This window comes from Cordyceps fumosorosea (genome assembly GCF_001636725.1).
Source record: "Cordyceps fumosorosea ARSEF 2679 chromosome Unknown scaffold_8, whole genome shotgun sequence".
In the NCBI taxonomy this organism is placed as follows: domain Eukaryota; kingdom Fungi; phylum Ascomycota; class Sordariomycetes; order Hypocreales; family Cordycipitaceae; genus Cordyceps; species Cordyceps fumosorosea.
Window position 1 is genome coordinate 480306 of NW_017387308.1, and position 20523 is coordinate 500828.

A 20523-nucleotide genomic window follows, 5' to 3' on the forward strand; every position below is an offset into this window, starting at 1 on the left:
GGGGGGGGCGTTGAAGGTGCTTTCTTGTAACGCCACCTGATGCGCTGGCTAGGTGGGCAGATAGACAGCCTGGCAAGGATGCAACTAGACTATGGGGTAAGGACAGTATGTGCGGTGATGCGGTTGGTCTCTGTCCACACGTAGGATGCTTTGGCTTGCAGCTCTACCCGGAGAGAACCGTTGCTTTCTCTCATAAAATATCGCGTCTCTGCTCTCATGGATTGGATCACCTCTAGAGTGAGGGGAAAGCCGACAGAGGCTTAACATTGACACTGGAGGAGAGAGGGCCATCGGGCGACCGAGGTTGCATCGGCCGCCACCAGGGTTGTTGCATGGGGGAAGTAGTAGGTCTGGTGGCTGACGTAGTGATGCGATGCGAACTAGATTCTAGGACGCCTTTTATTGAATGAGTCAACGATTTGCGGATTTCTTGAATTCAGTTGCAAAACGAAAAGGAGATGAGAGTCTTGGCAGCGTAAGAGCAATTGCCAGGGAAGAGCCCGTTTGAGCAAATGTCGAAGCTGAGACTGCATTTGAAGCCGGCGCCATTTTCCGGATCGAGTCCATGATGACAGGGCTGGCGTATTGCTTATAGGTCTGTGTACCAGTAGTATGACTTGCGAGAGCGGTATTTCGGGATTGAGCGAGTTTGTAGCAATGACTGACAATTATTGTACAATGGGAAGCAGGGTATCAATGGCAAGGTCGCGGGCTGAGACATGTCAGCTCCGCTTTGAGGCAAGCCGGTTAATAAGTCGTCGTCCTCGTGCTGTGAACTCGTCATCGCAGAGAGACCCGCTTGGCTGGGAGTGAGAAACAGACTGCATGGCCGGGAGAAGGGAAAGCCGTGCGGAACACCTCGCTGATCGAAAGAAGCTTTTTTGGGGGGTCGGAGTCGGGGGCCACGACGGCCACGAGAGAGGAGCTTATTTGCCAACCCAAGCCCGAGCGAGATTCGCTTTTTTCCGCGTTCCCCACAGTTGGGCTTCCATCAGGAAAGTCGTTGGGACAATGGAGACTTTGAGAAAAGTGGCTGGCGAGCAAGAAACGCAATTGCAATACAAAAAATAAAGGAAAGGAAAAAACGGATGGCTGGTAAAGAAAAGGACATACATGGGCAAATTGACAATGGCAATCCGAGCAGTGTGGCAAAACCGCGGACTGAGGGGCTCGGGCTGGGTACTGCAGATGCCTGATGCAAGTCCATATCAGGCAAAGGGAAGGACCCTTGTTCATCAAGAGTACAAGCACGATCAAGGCGACAAGCACTCCAGAAATTCCCTGTGAGTATCCGTAGTCCAGTGACTTTTCTGGGCAGGCCTTGCTGCTTCATCGTGGTGGAGATGGTGGGGGAGAGGTTCTGTAGAATGCACCAGAAGAAGGTCACTGGGCCAGCTGATGCCAATGGGCATGAACCTTGTTTGCCCTGGAAGATTGTTGTTACCTGGACGTCCTTTTTTCTTGGTTGATGGTTACCACTTGGTTGGGCTGCTAGATTGGTGATGCGAGATGCAGCGGCGCTGTGCCTTCTGTTCCATAGTGGGAGGGGTGAGAAATGGAAAATGCGGCTCGGCGGGTGGAGGGGCTGTTGAATCGATCAGTTGTGGTGCCATAAAAAGTCGAGTTTAGATAGGAAGAAGGAGATACGTAATAGGGTCCAGTCAAAAAGAGCCGGTTCTTTGTTCCATGGCTTGCGTAGCTTCAATTTTTTTCCTTTTTCTTCCCTTTTTCCTTCATCTTTCTGTTGACCAGCATGCGATGTTGGGCAGCAGAGACACACAAACGGGAAGACATGACTAGGCAACCCCCGGTTCCACATTGGGCGATGGGGGTAGGGATGGACGCGAGTGACTGACTGACGGGCTCATTGGATCGACATGCGAAGGCAGGACTGCCATTGGCCGATGGTCGCGTTGATGCATAAACGGCGAGAATGAAGAAGAAAGAATTCGAGGTGAATGTATAAATATAATAAAAAGTATGGGTCCTGATAAATGGACAGCACTATCGAGCTGGCATCGACTGCTGACGTAATGCAGCGATGGACGGTAGGAGGACAGGACAAGATGCGATCGGGTGTCGCGGGATTTTTTTGATTGCTTTACAGTAAATTACAGTCATTGATATTGCAACTCTCCGAGAGAGGTAACTGCTAGTGTTGCGGGCCTTCCTACTGGAAAACGTTAGTGACTTGGTAGAAGCAAGTTAAGGCGTATATAACGGGACGAGCCGTTGTCCGCCCACCGCAACGGCCACTAGCCGACGACACGGAGCCGAAAGTTTGCAGCTTCCCCTCATCTCTGGCTGAGTGACTGCAATTTCAATTTTTTACGGGTTTGTTCAAAGTTTTGCATTTTCGTATATTGAGCATGCTCGATGGAGAAGACATTGATCCAGTGGCTTGTCCGCGGCCTAATAAACTGTGTTGGGCAGGGCTGGATGGCTGGCTGGATGCAAAAGAGGGTCTCTCTCGCTCGCTGTCCCTCCCCCATATGCCGGGCGCCACAGCCTTGGGAAGTCCACCAGCGCAGTCAACCTGTCTTGTCTCTTTTTTCTGGTCAATTTTTTTCAGGTCGTTCATTTTCTGTTCTTCGGGTCGTTTTTTATTGGCGGACCCCCCCTGTCACTCCCCCATGCCATGTTTGCTGCGCTGGCATCTCTGCGCAGCCAATGCGCCAGAGTTACAGGTCTGTTCCTTGCACCTCGCCTTCACTCAAGCATTTTCCTCCGAGCCAAGCCTTTTCCCTCCCCTCCCACTCAATTAATTCTAGCCTGCACAGCGCAAGCACGGTCAATGTGTGTCTTGCACACCTGCAGGCTATTTACTCATGAGTTTCCTGTTGCTCTTGCCGTTGCTCGGGCACCTCGTCCATTCTCTTGACTGTGAATGGCTTGAACCACCACAAAAACTCGTTGACGGAATTCCAGGGGCAGTGCAAATGAAGCGCAAACAGGAACAGTACATGGCGTGCAGTTCTTGTCAAGCCATGACCGCAGGTTGCTCCGCTACCATGGCTCATGGGCCATGGCTGGCTGGCTGGCTCTCGGTCCTGGAAGCAAGCACCTCCTCTGTGACACAGGACAGTCCGCGATGTCAGCCCAAGAGGATACGTATACACTTACTTTGCTTCCATTTCCCTCTTTTTTTCTTTTAATACACAGGCAGATTTTTCCGCCATCTCCTATGTCGGCCCTGGTCATCGTCGTGCGCCCGCCATGACTGTTTTTTCCTCTCGTCCTTGAACACCAGAAAGCTCCTCTTACACGGATGGCCCCCTCGACGTTTCACGACAGCTGGCGAGGCGTACCCGGGCCGAGGCCGCCGTGCGAATCGTAGGATGAGGATGAAGAACTAAATATTTTTTATTTGTTGCGTGGTTGCAAATCTTGTTCTCTGGTTGCTGTGTGTCCGGCATCTAGCTGCAGTAGTGCCCGGGCCTGCATGAGCTTGTGCAGAGACATGCAGCAATCGAGGCATACGATGTGTACTTTTTTTGAGTCTTTGGGGTGGCGGCATTCCAAGTCAGCAACCACCAGTACCTGCTTCGACTACTGCCAAACGTCTTGCCTCCATGTACCTCGCCAACCGCCACCACCACCACCATCACTGACCTCGAGTGAATTGGGAAATACCGGCTGCCAGCTTCCTTGAGCAGCGCACGCTAACGTATCTTTACGATGGGTGAGTTGGCTGTCGACCTACCAGACTGCTGCTGGACCGTCATGGTCACCGGCATGTTACTGGTACATCTTTGCTGTTACGGTTGGTGGCCAGGTAACTGCGCCATCATTCACTGGTCATTCAGTGGCTCCAAGACGAGTACCAGAATGTCGTGCACCTGGCAACGGATCAGTAACTCTGCCCTCTGTGCCACCAAATTGCTGTCCTGTAGTCTGGAAATCTGGTTTGTCTGCCCATTTTCCATTCACGCATCAGGCCGCCCCTGGCTTGTAAATATAAGCATCATCATCCAACCCGTGCGCAGCTGGCTGCTCGATACTTGGTAGCGCTGATACCTGGGAGTGGTAATCTGGTGATATCTGTCTGCCTACCCAGCCGACTACCAGTTTGAAAGTACCATCTCTGACAGTTAATTAACACGACACAACACGATCTGGCTGGGCGGCTACACCGATACAACCGATACTCGTTGTTCTTATTGGCATCATCTACCTTACCCGTCTACCTTGTAGGTACCTAGTTGTCGACCTGAGAGAGGGAGGTACCTGCCGCTCGTCGCTGCTACCAGTACTTCAAGGACTTTGCCTAGCAACATTGTACAAGCCCAACCTAGCGCCGTTGCTGTCGTCGTGGTATCCCGTCTTATCCTCATTGCTGGTTGCCCTGCTCACTGCCATCTTCCATTCTCTTTTATTCTCTCGCGTCGCCTCTACTCCTCGTTTTTTTTCCTACCCTCCCCCTCTCTCCAACCACAAACCCTGCACCTCCGCTGCCCAGCTGGCCTCGTCTCGCCCGCTGGCTGGCCGTCTCCTGGTGCCCTTGTGTCTTCGTGCCCGACCCCACTCGCTGCCACGCCCACCCACTCTCTCTCTCTCTCTCAACCCGCTTTGCCCCAGCTCCTCGCTCCCTCACACGTCCCGTCCCTTCCCTTGCCTTTTTCCTCCCATTTACTACCTTTTTTCTTCCATCCATTTTTTTTTTATTTTGCCGCTATTCCTCTCCTGCCCTCTCGTCACCGCCCATCGTCCACCCTTTGCGATTTTGTCCTTTCCCAAACGCTTAATCGCTCGACCACCCTCTCTCAACCAACTCTTCATCGGTTTCGCTTCTCTTTTTGGATACTGCGTCTTGTTTGAATAATATCTATTATTCCTGCGCACAACACTCTCAACAAAACTTATCATCATAGTCGCTTCGCTCTATCTTACCGCTATCGACTGGGGAAACCGCTTTCTCCCCTCCCAGGCGCTGCCTGACCCTCAGCGTCTCGACGCTCAACCCTTTTTTTTCTCGCCATGGCTCCAGCTGAGCGCACCGGCTACGCGGCATACGTCGACGATGCCAACGAGGACACTGGCAGCTCCGTCGAGGGCACCAGGAAGTATGCCATCTACGACGACGAACTGCCCGCGGCCAAGAACCGACCCAATGTTGGCACTAGGATGGCTGGCTCTTCCAAACGTACCAGCCTGAACGAGTCCGACTCAGCCCCTTCCCACAGAGACCCAGATGCTCGCCGCGAGAGGACTCGTCCTGTTGACTCTCGCCGCGCCTCCCAGCAGTACGACAGTGATCGTGAGCGCGAGCACCAGCGCCTTCGCCAAGAGAGAAAGATTCGCGAGTCCGAGGCTCGTCGCTCTCACGGCCACTCACCCAAGGAATCCTCGAGGAAACCGAGGCCGACCGTCCAGCATGGTCCTCCCCTCTCTATGTCCCGAGGCGTCTCCGATGAGTACCCGCGCTACGGCTATCAGCAGCCCGCTACACCTGCTTCCCGCCCCCGCCCAGGTTCGAGGTCGGCCACCTACTATGACGGACAGCCATACCCGCCTCCACCACCTGGCGTGGGTTGGAATACTCCTCATTTCCCTCCCGGCTACTTCCCTCCCGGTCCTCCCGGCCCTCCTGGCCCAATGCTCGGTCGTCCCGGCCCTCATGGCCCTCTCATGCATTATCCTCATCCCATTCACGAAATGTCTCCTCGTGGTATGCCTCCGCCCTCACCTATGGGCATGGCTCCCCCTGGCTACTTTGCCGGTCCTCCACACCCCGGCTATAGCGACCATCTCAAAGCCAGGTTCGAAGCGAGACCTCCCTCTGCCATGGGCGCTTTGGGCGGCCCCGAGCGTATTCCTCCAGGTTACAGCCCGGATGAGTTCGGGGATGAGACTGCACCCAACGTCATGCGCCGGACCTCACGCCCGTCCAGGGGCGAAGGTGATCGTCGCGCGATGCCACCTCCAGAACGCATGCCCCAGCGCACCATGTCCGCTGCTCCTCAGCCCAGCGGTCCTTACCGTCCACCTCCTGTCCGCCCCAAGGTAAACCAGCATCCGCGGAGACCCTCCGTCAACAGGCATTCGGTCAACTTTGGCGATGACTACGACTACGATGAGTATGAGCCCGATAGTGAACTATTTCAAGACGTGTCTCCAGAGCCATCTTATCCCCAGAGGCGCTACGTGGAACCAGCGCGACCCAGGCGTGGCTCGCACATCTACGAAAATGTCGACATCATCCCAGCTGGCCGGCGTAATCGCAGGGCCTCCACCTATGGAGGGCCCCCACGCTCCGCCGCCCAGTATGCCGATTCCAAGATCCGAGATGCTCAAGATTATCAGGATGCTATCACTGGCGGGCCTAAGATGCCGCTCACCGCCGAGATGCTACAAAAGGCAACTCGGGGTAATACCGGCAGTCAATCCACGCGCAGTAGCGGCAGCCGTGATGATAGTGAGTATCGTCGCAGCTATACCACGGGCATCACACGCTCATCATCCGGTAACGGTCCAGAAGATGTCACCATTAAATTTGGCGAAGCCGAGTTCAAGGTGCGCGGTGCGGCAGATTTCACGTTCAGCTCTCGCGCTCAGTCGCAGCAGATTCGATCTGGTAGTGACAAGTCCAGCACTGTCTTCCAGCTTGAGGACACTCGCGACCAAGATCGAGAGCCACCGCGTATGACTCTCCCCCATCGAACCCGCGCACCAAGCCACTCGGAACATCGACCCCGTGGATACACGTCTGGAGCCTACTCGCCCTATGAGCACATGTACCCCGAAGGCAACGGCTACAGGATCTAATGGCACTGGCTGAAACCCTATTGACGACTGACATTTACGACCATTTAATGACGACACGATATATTTTGCATCATGACAAATCATGAGCCTGGACTACAACAGATGAAGACATTTTACGACATGCGACCCTCAATTTCCCAATCTACCCGTTTTTCCTTTTCTTTTCTTTGGCAATCTTGCTCATTTATTCTCAGCGTTGTTTACTCCTGCTTGTACTCTGTTGTCCTTGTTTTGCTAGGCGGCCTGGTTGATGCCGTGCCCGGCGAAGCAGATATGATACCCATACCTAATTACCGAGGACGTTATTCGGAGTGTATAATGGAGCATGGCAGTTGTTTCTCTAGATTGTTGAATCTAGAGTTCTGTTGTAGCGGCGGGCCTTGCCTGCCGCTTCTCATTTCTCTTTTCTGTTAATTTCCTACTTGTACTGGCCATGTGGTGCTTGTTTTGTTCAGCAAGTCCTAGCGACGTCAGCTACACTGACGCTTGCGCCGGACTTATTATTTGTACAATGAGAGCTGGAATGGTTGCACAGCCTTACCCTGTGCGAGGCAGTCGCTTCTGATCCAGACTGTGTTGAACACATGCTTTCATTTGTGTTTTGCTGAAACAGCACATCGCCATGTTATAGACTGTACAGGCGGACGAGGTTCGCGCCTCTTTACCGTGTGCCTGCAGAGATGATGGCTGGCTTCGACCGGTACTATCATTTTGAGGGTATTTCTTTGGTTCTTTTCTCTGTGTGCTACGGGTTAGACAAATGCTTTTTTTATCTACTGTTCCTCTTTCCTTTCCTTGGTACACGATTTTCCTTGGTTCGAAAAAGGTTTCGGCATACTACGGCAAAAAGATTGGGGCGATATGAGCGATGGAACTATGACAAATGACAGCAATAAGACTGATAATGTTCTGTGTGTCAAGGCATTGTGAAGTTGGGCCTGAAGTGACTTGCGACGTTGTTTGCCTAATTTGGGTGGTGAGGAGTGGTTGCCTGGCCAGAACTGAGATCCACCCCGTGGTTTGTTTACTTTGAGCGTCATCAAGGCGTTGGCTGGATGAGGAGATGATGCGTCAACGACGAGATGCAGAACAACAATGAAGACAATTTAAAACTCGTATTACATGCACGCAATTTCATCAGCTCTCGTAATTGCGCATTCTGGGGCATATTCACACGGCTGGTGAATCGTTGGGAGTTGCGCATGTGTATGGCAGCCCAACCTCGTTACCAGGCAGTGCCACCGCCCAGCCACCCCAGTTGGTTTCTGTAGGAACACTACCATATTCGCTGCCAGGCTTTTCCTGCTCCCGCACTCCCCATTCTTGCATCACTCTACTTAGCTGTCAATGCTGACTGTCTTTGATATTTGAAGCAAATCAATCAACCGACGCTTCGTTTTCTCATTCCGGTCACGCAGCGTTCTTTTTTCCATTTTGCCTCTCTGACCTGTGGATCAGCTTTCGTTCGCCCGCAGGTTCAGACACTGCATTCCTCGTCCCTGAATAACCTTCTTCTTTGAGCCTGCAAGCAACGGCCTGCATTCCACGATACATCTCGAACCATCCGTCCTTTATTCCCCGATCGGAAAGGGTATTGATCGACTACAACTAGAACGCGGACCTGAAGCGAGTTCAAAGGGGAGAGTCAGTATGGCACCGGTTCTCACGCCGCTGCTGCGACGGGCGTTTGCAGCCATCAGCGCCGCTCCCGTGCCCTCGGCAACCATCTCCAACGACGGTGCGCTTGACGGCCCTCTGGGGGATGCGACGCGCATGCACGCCGCGCGGGATACGGCCACCCCCAATCCTACTCACGACCCATCCTCTGGCGTGCTGGACCCGCACGATATATCCAACGCCGGCTTCTTTGCGTTGTTTGCGCTGCTCGGGGTCGCGTTTGTGGTCGCCGGCATCTGGTTCTTCTTCTGGGCGCGCAACGGCGGCTTCCACTTCAAGGAGAACGACTGGGAGGATTACAAGACGGCAGTGTTGCGGCGTCGGGGCCCGAACGGGACGCTGCTGTCTGGGGCAACGGAGTCGACGGATCTCGGGGGTGGCAGCGTGTACAAGGACGTGGCGGAGGATGACGGCAGGACGACGATTACCGACAGCACGGGACTGAGCGGCATCACGGCCGGGGCGAGCGACATTGCCGCACGGGAGAAGAGGGAGGAGAAACGACGTAAGAGACAGAAGGAGCGGGAGCAGCGGAAGAAGAGCAAGAATCAGAGCGAGGTGAGCGGTGACGGCGAGTATGACGAGAAGAAGAACAAGCGAAGGGTCGGCGGGGACGGCGAGGTGCAGGACGAGGAGGCAGAGATGAAGGCAAGGGACGAGTTGCGAAACTACCGCCACGAAAAGGCGGCAAGGGTGGGTGGGCTGAATAAGGAGACGGAGGGGTCCTCATGGGACGGGTCGAACCCGACAACCAGCCACACGGGCACGGAGTCAGAACTGTTGCCGAACAAGCAGAGCACGCCGACGAACACGCCGACCAAGGACAAGAAGCGTGGGGGTATTCGCAAGGTGTACTCGACGGCTGATCGCAACGCAGATCGCGAGGCGCGCCGGATGCGGGACGACGGACGCACGCACCGCCGGGACTTTTCGTTCCAGCGAGCGGAGCCGACGGACAGCTTGCTGTCGGGGCAGGCGGGGAGCAGCGATGTGACAGGTTCTCAGCAGAGCAGTGACTTGGGCACGAAGAGCTACCACCACCCGCGGCCGGAGATTGCGCGGGCACAGAGGGAGAGGGAGAGGGAGGAAAGGAGGGTTCGCCGAGGGGGCTATAGGCGTGGACGGGGCGATGATGAGCTCTAGGGGATGCTGCGATTGACGCAGTTGCGGACAAGCTCAAGGGTATCACGACCACTAAAATGATGCATTTTGAACCGGCTACGGATGTTTGCAGGATCGATGAGATTGATAACCAGATTGATACATGTAGATTAGCACCGGACACTACAATGTCTGAATTGATTCCTTATTTGACTAGAGTGCTCTGATCGGTGACAGCTTGGATGCGAATACGTACTTGAAAAGGGGAGCTATAATTGAATTGATTTATCACACGACAGCATCGATCTCTGACAGGTGGCTTGGGCGCACAATCTGTTACACGGGGTGCTTCAAGAGGAAGAGGTGGGATATTAGGGACCAGGGGAGTTGTTTGGACTATGCTTGGGTTTATCTATCGAATTTGAGGCGGAAACTTCGATTCCGCTGTGATCTTGATAATGGCTTTTGTGCGGCTTGTCGATAGTTGACATTGGCTTTGTGAGGTCTAGTGATGGCGGTCTTATTTGCGTGGGAGCCGCCGACGGAAGCGTTGGGAGAAGTGCCCCACTTCGAATCGGGGTCCCCTATAACCATAATAAGACGTCGCATTCCTAAAAGCCCGTCCGAGACCCAGCGATTCTGCCCTATGGCCGATTGCGGCGATGCACGATGTATAAAAATGTTCAAAGGCATTGTTGCCCTACAGGTTCGTTCTCTTCTTTTGTTTCTTTTATCATTCCTCTTTCTGCTCAACTTTCCAAGTAATATGTCATATCGGCATTTGCTACCACGGGATGTATGGCGGCGCCTGCCCTATGACGATTCCCATTCCGCCCCGATTGCGCCCGCTCTCGATATAAGCCCAGTCAGTGTGGGGCTGTGGGATGGATAACAGGCCATAACTACTGTACCAGAGAGCCCAGCTTTCTGGCAGATGGAGAACGGGAATCCAGCGCTTGTTGGGAAACTACTTGAATTCCAGGGCCGTCTTTGTTGAACAAGAAGACGACCACAATGTCTCACCGCACAAGAAGTAAGGTCGGTCAGGATCGCCCTCAGCTTGTGCTGATAAGAGTTTTGCAGCGTCCCATGTGCAGGTGGTTGTATCAGCAGCGCCACTGTTGCCCCGCCCCCCAAGGTTGCGAGTCTGCGACTGAGCCACTCTCTCTGCAGGCTCGCTGTCCGCCCGCTGTAGCTGCCTGTCTTCAGCGCCTGCTGTCTGCCGTCATCTCCACTCTCTCGATCCTCTTGCTGCATTTTGGTACACACGTCGTCGTATCTTGGAACCGCCACGTCGACTTGAGCAAAGCAACCCCAAAAGGAAAAAAATAAAAATAGGCATTTTTAACTCGTATTTCGTATGGCGAAGCACATTCTGCATTTTCTAGTCCTTGCATACCACATTTTGGCGGTAGCTTCCAATCTTTGACCACCCCCGTTGCGGCGGCGGCTATCTCCACTAAGTACCTAACCCAGCTTTGCCCTGCCTGCCTTGGTGCTTGGTTCGCCCTCTCCGACGGCTTCCTTCTTCCCTCCAAAACAATCCCCATACCAAAATTGCCTTCGTCATTGCCTCCCATCCTCTTTTTCCTTATCCCTCGATACTTCTGTTCCCCTTTTTTCCTTTTTTTGTTTCGCATCCATCTCCATTTGCTTCACGACATTTCCCCTTTCAATTTCTCCCCCAAACCCTGCGACGACGACGGCCTTTGTTTCATTTTATCCCGCTCGACTCTTTCGCCACCACAGTTGCCCGCCGTCGCTTTCCTCTCTGCTCTCCTCCCCGCAAGCAGGACAACCCCATCACGTAACCTGCCCGCCGCCGCGCAACCCGAACGCACCGCCTGTCGATTTCCTCTCCTCCTCGACACTTTTCCCGCAGCGGCGGTGTTCGCCCGTCTACTCGCACCTCGATACCACGATTTCCTCTTCCGAGCCCATTTAGCGCCCTCGACTTGGTTGCTGCCTCGCAAGACCCCCGTCACGCGCGCGGCTGCTCCAGCCCCCAGCCACCAAATCCCCCAACGACCCGACTTCACGGGCCGCCGCATCAAAACCCGCCATGTCGGATCCCTCGTCGGCCCTCACGGGCGTCGTCATCGGCCTCGTCTCCTCCTTTGGCTCCATCCTCCTCATCGGCCTCGTCGTCTTCGTATTCTGGGCGTCCGGCTGCGCCGGCTCAGGCCGCATCCTGCTCGACCGCCTCGGCCGTCCCGGCGAGTACGATGACGAGCAGGCCTTTCTGCGCGAGGAGGAGGAGGCACTGGAGACGATGGACGAGATGGCTCGTACAGACTATCTGAGAGCAAAAGGTGCGTTTCATTGATGGACAACACTCTACTGAGCCGAAACTAACCAAGCGATGCCGCGCACAGCTTTCGTCACCGCCAACCCTCCCGAATCCCTCCAGACCGACATCTCCCTCTCACAATACCTCGCCATCCAGGAAAAGGGTGTCTCCGCCTGGGAATTCGAGCCCGAGCTGGAAATCGCAAATTGCTTCGTCGAAGCCCGCACCGAAATCGAGTTTTACGACTCCGAATGTACTGTCATGTGCAATTTGCCTGTCCCGAAACAAAACGACGTCTACTATTGGGAAGCCAAGATTTACGAAAAGCCCGAATCTACCCTTCTTGGCATTGGCATGGCCACCAAGCCCTACCCGCTCTTCCGTCTGCCAGGTATGCCGTATTTGCCTGGCCCTTGAAAGTCTCCTTCGCTAACTGATCAGGCTATCATAAATACTCGGTTGCTTACCACTCCAACGGCTCGCGCCACTACAACCAGCCCTTCAGCCAAATTCCCTACGGCCCCCGACTCGTCCAGGGCGATGTTGTAGGCGTTGGATACCGACCCCGGACAGGTGCCATCTTCTTTACTCGCAACGGCAAGAAGCTCGAGGAGGTCGTGCACGGCCTCAAGTCGCAAAACTTCTTCCCTGCTGTCGGCGCCAACGGACCGGCCATGGTCCATGTCAACCTCGGCCAGTCTGGCTTCGTTTTCATTGAGGCCAACGTCAAGAAATGGGGTCTCGCCCCCGTCACCGGCAGCCTCGCCCCGCCACCCCCGTATGGTTCCGAGCAGGGCAGCATTCTTCTCGAGTCCGGCACCAAGGACGGTTATGCTCCACCCCAGGGACGTCGCCACGGTAATTCTTTCAGCGGTTCAGTTTACAATGTCCGGGGGCCACAGCCACCCGCCCACGCGCAACACGGTCGAACACGCAGCGGCAACTTTCGGATGCTTCCCACCAGTCCCGGCCCCGCGCGAAGCCCGACTGATATCTCCCTGGCGCAGCTTGTTCGCACTGATGAGGGCGGCGAGACCAGCAGCTCTGCGCAACAGCACCGGCGGGAGGAAGAACATCACAACGACAATCCGCTTCACTTGCACCTCTTGGACGCCACAAACCCACCACCCGATTACACGAGTCCCACCGGCTCCGATGCAGAAGGAAGTAGTCGCCGACAAAGCACGGATAGCGATGATACACCTCTGATTCAAGTCATGAACCGCAGCCGTGGCAACTCGGCTGCTGCACCCGGTACATTCATGAACGACCCCCCGGTGCCGAGCTATAGTGATGCGATCGAGCAAGGAGCTGGCCAGCACCGACGCGGTAGCTCCGACTCTGAGCGTTCCGCATCCGACTCAGCTGATGATGAATCAGAGTCCAGCTCCGACGACTCCACCAATACAGTGACACCTCTGACCCATAACCCTGCATCAGAAGCGTGATAACAAGACGAGACACGTGTGTTGAACGACATTTTTATGAATATACTATAGCATCAGATGCTGGCCGGCCTGTCACTATGCTTGAGGCATGCCGTCAGCGTCGGCATTCGGAGTTTTTTCTCTTTGTCAAGAGGAGTGAGCGGGAATTTTGTCTTTTCTTCTGCAAGCCCAATTGATCGCGAGACTGTTTTGGTTCCGTGGTATATCCTTTTTATCGTACTGGCGCTCGGGAGTTTATCAGCACACCCTTTTCTTTTTGTATAGCACGCGGAAACCTCTCACTCCTTATAATCGTCTGTCATCTTGGGATGTCGAAGCAAGGCCAGAAACACTGGTTAACCTTGAGCAAAATGGGACAGGAGAATGTGGACAAAGTCAACAGATACCATAATCATAGCAATGCACCCGTTATGTTTCTACTATATGCCAACTTACCACAACTATTAGAGTAGGGACTGCAAACATGCTCAAACCTCGATCGGCTTCAGCTCGTCCCGCGGCTTCATGCCGAAGAATCTCCTCGCGCCCTGGCTGCTCCTCTCGACCGCCTCGCCGACCCTCTGCACCATGGACCGCTCATACTGCGCCAGCGCCACCACCTGACCACCACCGCCGTGACCGTGCCCGCTCTCCTCCGTCAGCGCCCGGCACAGTTCCAGCGCGTCCTCGAACGCCGAGTTGGCGCCGACGCCCCCCACCGGCGGCATCGGATGCGCCGCGTCCCCGATCAGCGTCACCGGCACCTCCGCCCCAGCAGCAGCATCCCTCCGGAGCCGCTCCCAACTCCGCGGCAGCCCGTCCGCGGTGCACGAGAAGAAGGCGAGCGTCGCCGTGGACGAGTGATCCTCCTCCTCCTCCTCCTCCTCCTCCTCCTCCTCCCGGTCCCCACACCCGGTGACGGCGACGAGGGACTCGTACCAGCCGCGCATCACGGCGCGCGCGAGGTCCGCGGAGGCTTCGCCTGCGAGACCTAGTAGTGTGGGTAAACCGCCGGGGACGAGCGGGTTGGTGACGTCGCTGCGGGCGCAGAGGACCCAGTAGATGTAGTCCTCCGGGACGGCGACGGCGGCGGGGGCGGCGCGGTCGAAGCGCATGGCCTCGAAGAGGAGCTTGGTGGGGGGCTCGGAGTTGGGGAGGCTGGCGAGGCACATGCCGGAGAGGAAGGACGGGGGCAGTCGGGAGGTCAGCGAGGGTGTGAGGGGCGTCTTGCCAAAGACGGAGCGGCCCTCGGTGTCGACGAGTGGGAAACCGGGCAGGAGCTGTCGGCGGACGGCGGAGCGCGCGCCATCGGCGCCGATGAGCAGCGCGCCGCGCGCGACGGACCCGTCCTTGAAGCGTACCTCCACCCCACCACCGTCGGGCAGGACAGCGTAGCTGGCGAACGTCTTCCCGTAGGACATGTGGCTCCCTAGGCCCTGGAGGAGGACCTCCCGCAGCACCGCGCGGTCCGCGTTGAGCAGCTCTCCGGTGCCGCTGCCGCCGCCGGGTGGTGGGCCGCCGGGCATGAAGGCTTCGGGGTCGGGCTCCCCGGTGAGGGCGGAGATGGCGTGGCCGGGGAGGATGGGGACGCTGGCGGTGGCGACGAGGGAGGCGAGGATGGGGGGAGGGAGGAGGACGCGCAGGGCGGCGGTGGTGACGCGGATGCGGTAGCCCTGCGGGCGGGAGGAGGCGAGCGGGTCGCGCTCGAAGAGGCGGAAGGGGATGGAGGCGTTCAGGAGGCCCTGGGCGAGGGCGAGGCCGGCGAGGCCGCCGCCGACGATGAGGATGGGTGGTTGAGGGGGGGCGTGTGAGTCCATGTTGGACAGAGGGCCGATGATGCTGGAGAGGGAGTTGAGGTCGGTTCGTGGTTGTTTTAACCAAAAGTGTCACTGCGAAAGGAGCTCAATTTATACAAGTGCGTTGATGTGAAATGGTTCGGGTGCTTGGCGGCATGTTGAGGCGGTTCAGTGCTCGACTCCGGTGCCGAGTGGATGGGGCTTCGGTCCCGAGAGGGTCGGGCGGTCGACGGCAAGGCTGAAGGCGGGTCGGGTTTAACGAGGCTTGACAGTTATGGCTTCTTGGCTACTACGAGTAGATTTTGAGTCGCAAGTTATTTTTCGTAGCCTCGAAAGTATATTGTGTCTATCTGGAGCCAATGGTGCTATGCTTGGATACTAGGAAGGTAGAAGCAGGAGAGCACGCAGCAAAGTAGGCCCTACCATTACAAGCGAGACAATGGGATTGGATCTTTCATGTTTGTAAAATATGACCAAACATCTTCCATTTTCTGAATTTGACATTTTCGGTCAATGGTTCCTATTTGCCCTGCTTGCCGCATCCTTCGTAAGTATCTTTGCTGGCAGGGCATTTCCTACATGACCGGATGTAACCGGTGGTCAATAGTTCTACTATACTTGCAACATATCTGTTCATTTCCACACATGAAATCTGGCTCCTAGACATTGCGGCCTTTTTACATACAATGCGCATGCGCATAAGAACGACATAGCTAATGTTCATGACGACGCAGGACAACTGTCGGTCCTGCCCGGTGTCCCGCGACGTTTGGGGTGAATAAGCGCGCTAGTAGTGACAAGTACACATGTATGTACAGTACATACATAGGTATGTATGTATGGACATACATAGCTCTTTCGCAGTAAGCCTTGCGCACTACCAAGGTACCAGGTAAGGGAGCAAGGTACCTGCTAGTTACACGACCACCAACCTACGATCCGGGATTTTGGAAAACGTTGAAAATAAAGTTCAAATCTATACTATTCCTCTTAGGATCTTCTCTTGACTACATCACACTCGGGAGTCGGGACCAAGACGTTCATGCAGCAATCACAGCGCACGGCCCACAGTCTTGCAGAAGATTGAAGCATTGGAACCCTTCCATGACCACTGTGACACCTGAAGCCCCCTGTGCAAGCCCCCATGTGACCCCCTGTAACCCCCTTCAAGAACCTTAAATGGATCGACAGGAGGCGCCCAACAAGGCTACATCTCCCCTACAGTCACATGACAGCGCAAGCGAGCTTTCTGGGAGCATTAAGCCATCTCTTGCAAGTCTCTTGCCAGTCTCTTGCCATTGCTCTTTTCGTTTCTTTTTGAGTAACGCTCGAGCATTCGGATGCTATTACCACAAAGTCACTCCCGGCCATGGCTCAGCTGGCCAGCAAGACCCGGGACCGCGCCGTCGCGCTCGCCGCCGCCGCGCTGCTCTGCGAGCTCGTCACCCAGCGGCTGCGCTCCCGCGAGACGGAGCTGCCCTCTGAGGCGCTCGCCTGGGCCGTGCTACCCGTCTTGATGAGGGCGATGAACCGGAGGAGGCGGGACTGGGCAGAGATTGCGCCCCCGGCGGCGGCGGCGGCGAGCGCAGCGGCTGCAACCACGGCTAAGGGGTTCGGCGTGCCGCTCCTCGCGGTGGCCATCGCGGTGACGTCGCTCTGCAGGGCGGAAAGCGGCACCCCTCGCTTCTATGTAAGTTGGCGCTTCCCAATCAGATAGGTGCTTTCCTGCTCGAGTGATGCTTACAACGGAATGATATAGCCTGCGTTGGTCCCCATACTGCTGGTGGCGCAACGATATACGCAGGTGGATGCACCATATGCAGCGGATGCGACGCGGGGCAACGCACCAGGGCCCATCTTGACGTCCATTGGCGTCGCATGTATTATTGCCGGCGTTGCCGTTCTGGATCTCTTCATATGGAATCTAGAAAAGATCTTCTTTGCGAGCCTGGCGCTGACGGCGATTTCAGTCGCGTACATGGTCCTCCTACCTCACAAGCGGCGACAGAGCTGCATTCCAACCGTCAGGATCGAGGACAACATCCATCAGCTGTCCAAGACCGTGTATCGCCTTGTCCTCTTTGTACTCTTGCTCCAGACTCTAGTCTACGGCCTGCCTCCGCTCTCAGTTGTGAGATCTGTCAAGACTGCCGTCTTCAAGAGCCTGGCATGGTGTTTTGCCATACAGCTAGTGAGTCTAGCGAGCCTTCAAGTCGGCTCTGATGCGCTGACGCCTCTATGTAGACCCGAGATGCGCCATGGACAGCCCTCCCTCCCATCGGCGTCTTCACCCTCATGGCCGGACAAAGTCCATTCTTTCAGTCGTCTGCCCTTCGGCCCTTACTCCACATCTTGCTGTCGGGGCTCTCTCTCGGCCAGGTAATCGGCACACTTCCTTCCCGGGAAAAGTCGCGATCCGCGCTCTGGCTGTTCATGCTCGTGACCTTGATCCCCTACGGCGCCAACATATTTGCCATCCGGAGCGCCGAGAGCGCCGCACAACATACGTTTGGTGGAAATCGCGAGCATCCCGTCGACATCCTGATGCGTGGGGCCAACGCGCAATTCAGCGGTCTGCTGCATCGACAGTCGAAATCTTTGGGGGAGGCGCAAGCCGAGTACCGCCGGCGGTACAACATGGACCCTCCTCCGGGATTTGATGCCTGGTATGACTTTGCGGTTGCGAACCAGTCGCCCATCATTGACGAGTTTGACATGATCCACAAGCAAGTCTCGCCGTTTTTGAAGCTCAGCGGCGCCGAGCTACAGCGGATAATGGATGCCGTGTTCTATGCAGATGGAAGTGATGTTTGGATGTGCCAGTACACTCACAGCGAAAGCAGCGCTCGATGTACTCACCCGCATCGCTCATACGACCGACACATCTCCTACATGTTCGAAACTCTGGGCAGCTTTCCGGGCGCCGAACTGCCCGACCTCAAATTCTTGGTCAACCATCTTGACGAACCAACTGTCGTCCTACCACTCCATAAGACGGCGGAGATACGAGTTTCAGACCTGTCTCGCCAGCCAACTTGGAGGAACATCACGCGAAAGTGCGCGCCTCACCATGCCGCCCGCGAAAAGGACGAAAGAGAGTCGTACGCGCTACCTTTTATCAAGGACCCAGTTTCGGCCATGGACCTCTGCCGACATCCAGAGTACGAGCATCTGCACGGTCTCTTCACCAGCCCAGTCTCTTTCAAGCTCACCGAAGCCATGGTGCCCATCCTCTCCACCGGGGCACCCTCCACGATGGGCGACATCTTGATCCCCAGTCCGGCCTATCTGGAAGCCGAGTTTGAGTACGACTCAGCCTCGGAGCCAGACTTTGACCAAAAGACCAACAATCTGTACTGGGCGGGCTCGACCTCGGGCGCCCTTGCCCACGACGACGACGGGTGGCGATCCTACCACCGCCAGCGCTTCGTCCAGTTTGCGCAGAACCTCGGCCGCGAGCAGTACTACTACCTGCGCGCCGACTCTTCCACCTCCGACGCCGTCGAGCGCGTGCCCTCCTCCTTCCTCAACGGCCGCCTCTACGACGTGTCCTTCACGCGCATCTTCCAGTGCCTGCCGCGCGCCTGCCGCGCCCAGCGCGGCTTCTTCCCCCCCGGCGCGTGGGCGGACAAGGACGCGGCGCTGCGGTCGCGGCTGGCGTTCGACCTGGACGGCAACGGCATCAGCGGGCGGTACCGCAAGCTGCTGGCGTCGGGCAGCCTGCCGCTGAAGCAGACGCTGCTGCGCGAGTGGCACGACGAGCGGCTGCTGCCGTGGGTGCACTACGTGCCTGTCAGCATGAGCTTGGAGGAGCTGCCGGAGCTGGTCACGTACCTGACGTCGACGGCGGAGGGGCGGAGGAGGGCGGCGGAGATGGCGGCGGCGGGGAGGGACTGGCTCGGCAAGGCGATGAGGAGGGAGGACATGGTGGTGTACGTGTACAGGTTGATGCTGGAGCTGGCGCGGTTGCAGGATCCGAATCGGCAGCCCGAAGGGTAGTGCGAGCTTGCATAAGAGAGGGGCCATTCCCATCCTCTGTGACCGGCTCGTCCGCCTTCAGTAAAGCGGTCTGAAGCGAAGGGGATTGTCGTTGGGCCGCTCCAGCCTCGTGCCGCCCTTCATCTCTGCTCAGCAGGGAACGGGAGCAGCGTCGAGCTTCGTTGGAAACTTTCAGGACTCGGATCAGACACACGAGCCTCCACGGCGGGGCACGTACTGTATTGCATACGCGATGCATCTCCTTTGTCGGCTCGTCTGCTGGTACTGCTTGCGTCGGCGCCCGGCTGCGAGCCAATTGGCGGATTTGACGTCGATGACACGCAACAACTTTGTCCTACGTCGCGTTTGCAGCGTCCAATTACCTGATGCACGTGCCATTTTCCGATCCAATCTTGCTTCCAGGCGTCCACGGGACCGGGCGGTCGAGCTGCTCATCGACGGAGCCGCGCCGTTGCCGCCGTCTTTTCCGCTGCAACATTGGGACAATCTGGGACAGGGCAGGCCGGATGAGCATCTGGCCCGGCAATCTAGTGACGAAGCACTCTGTACATAGCATATTATAGACCCTTTGTGATATAGAACTCAGCGGCTTCTCTACTGCGTCTCCAGATTCCCTCTCGAAACAGCTGAGATAACGTGGTGCACGGAATGAACCAATCTTCTCCCGAGTTGAACTTGGCCTTTTTTGAGGCTTGTTGTCACGCAAGTCCAAGGCAGCATCATCGTAGTATTAGCATTATTGCTACATTTACCGGCCACAACACCATCTTCTTGATTTCGGAAGGGTGGGGTGGCCAGGGAGAAATCGGAGAGAGTAGCTACGTTGCGACCAAAGGACCACGTCTCCTACGGTATCGCAACCAAGCCTGACATTCCTCCAGCTATCCTCAGCTGTGCTGAGGTTTACTTCTAGACCGCGCCATTCCCGTCTCTGGCATCTTTTAGTATATTCAATTGTGTACAACGATGTGGAGGACGACTCGGGCTGGCCGTGAACAGTAGCATCGTGGCTGTAAACTCGTTTCGCCACAGGGAAATCTAGTGTCACAATAGTAAGTAGTCTATTAAAACTCGAGTATACATCTCTATTAAGCATTCTGCAGGTTGAGGAGGTTCAAATGTTTGTTGGTTCATCTTGGGTAATGCAAGTTGCTTCCGACGCCTCTGCTACGACATCGTCTCGGCCGCAGTCAGCCGGCTATGTTCTCGTAGTCTGAAAACCTGCCAGGCTTCGAGACTTTGCTTATCGGAGAGTGTGGTTCGGTCGAGGGGAGCAATGGGAGTCGAAGACGGGATGCAGCGTCGTCGGGGAGCCTGTTCGCCAACTGGAAGCGTTAGAAACTAGGTCAAGGTACTTCCGAGCTCTCGCGACGGTTTACGTCTTTCCTCTGGATGAGAACTTACGTATAGGCCGGGGGACATGCTCCTTGCAACTGGCCCGCCGCTCCCAGCCCCTAAAAGCCGACCA

General features: G+C 56.1%; 5 protein-coding genes across 5 annotated transcripts; 4 read left to right on the top strand and 1 right to left on the bottom strand.

Annotated features, from left to right (window-relative positions):
* Positions 1-4977: 4977 nt before the first annotated feature.
* ISF_03996 (hypothetical protein) lies at positions 4978-6765 on the top strand (the record flags this gene model as incomplete). Its single annotated transcript, XM_018847602.1, has 1 exon — positions 4978-6765. The coding sequence occupies one exon, from the start codon at positions 4978-4980 to the stop codon at positions 6763-6765; it is 1788 nt and encodes a 595-aa protein (XP_018705182.1).
* Positions 6766-8415: 1650 nt separating this feature from the next.
* Positions 8416-9585, top strand: ISF_03997 (hypothetical protein; the record flags this gene model as incomplete). The annotated part of the gene is made up of 1 exon (XM_018847603.1): positions 8416-9585. One exon carries the CDS (start codon positions 8416-8418, stop codon positions 9583-9585), a length of 1170 nt encoding a protein of 389 aa, XP_018705183.1.
* A 2020-nt stretch (positions 9586-11605) lies between these two features.
* ISF_03998 (endosomal SPRY domain protein) lies at positions 11606-13281 on the top strand (the record flags this gene model as incomplete). The annotated part of the gene is made up of 3 exons (XM_018847604.1): positions 11606-11855; positions 11919-12224; positions 12275-13281. 3 exons carry the CDS (start codon positions 11606-11608, stop codon positions 13279-13281), a joined length of 1563 nt encoding a protein of 520 aa, XP_018705184.1.
* Positions 13282-13748: 467 nt separating this feature from the next.
* On the bottom strand, positions 13749-15077 carry ISF_03999 (Aromatic-ring hydroxylase-like protein; the record flags this gene model as incomplete). Its single annotated transcript, XM_018847605.1, has 1 exon — positions 13749-15077. One exon carries the CDS (start codon positions 15075-15077, stop codon positions 13749-13751), a length of 1329 nt encoding a protein of 442 aa, XP_018705185.1.
* Positions 15078-16425: 1348 nt separating this feature from the next.
* On the top strand, positions 16426-19055 carry ISF_04000 (Lipopolysaccharide-modifying protein; the record flags this gene model as incomplete). The annotated part of the gene is made up of 3 exons (XM_018847606.1): positions 16426-16746; positions 16816-17247; positions 17301-19055. The coding sequence occupies 3 exons, from the start codon at positions 16426-16428 to the stop codon at positions 19053-19055; spliced, it is 2508 nt and encodes an 835-aa protein (XP_018705186.1).
* Positions 19056-20523: the final 1468 nt, after the last annotated feature.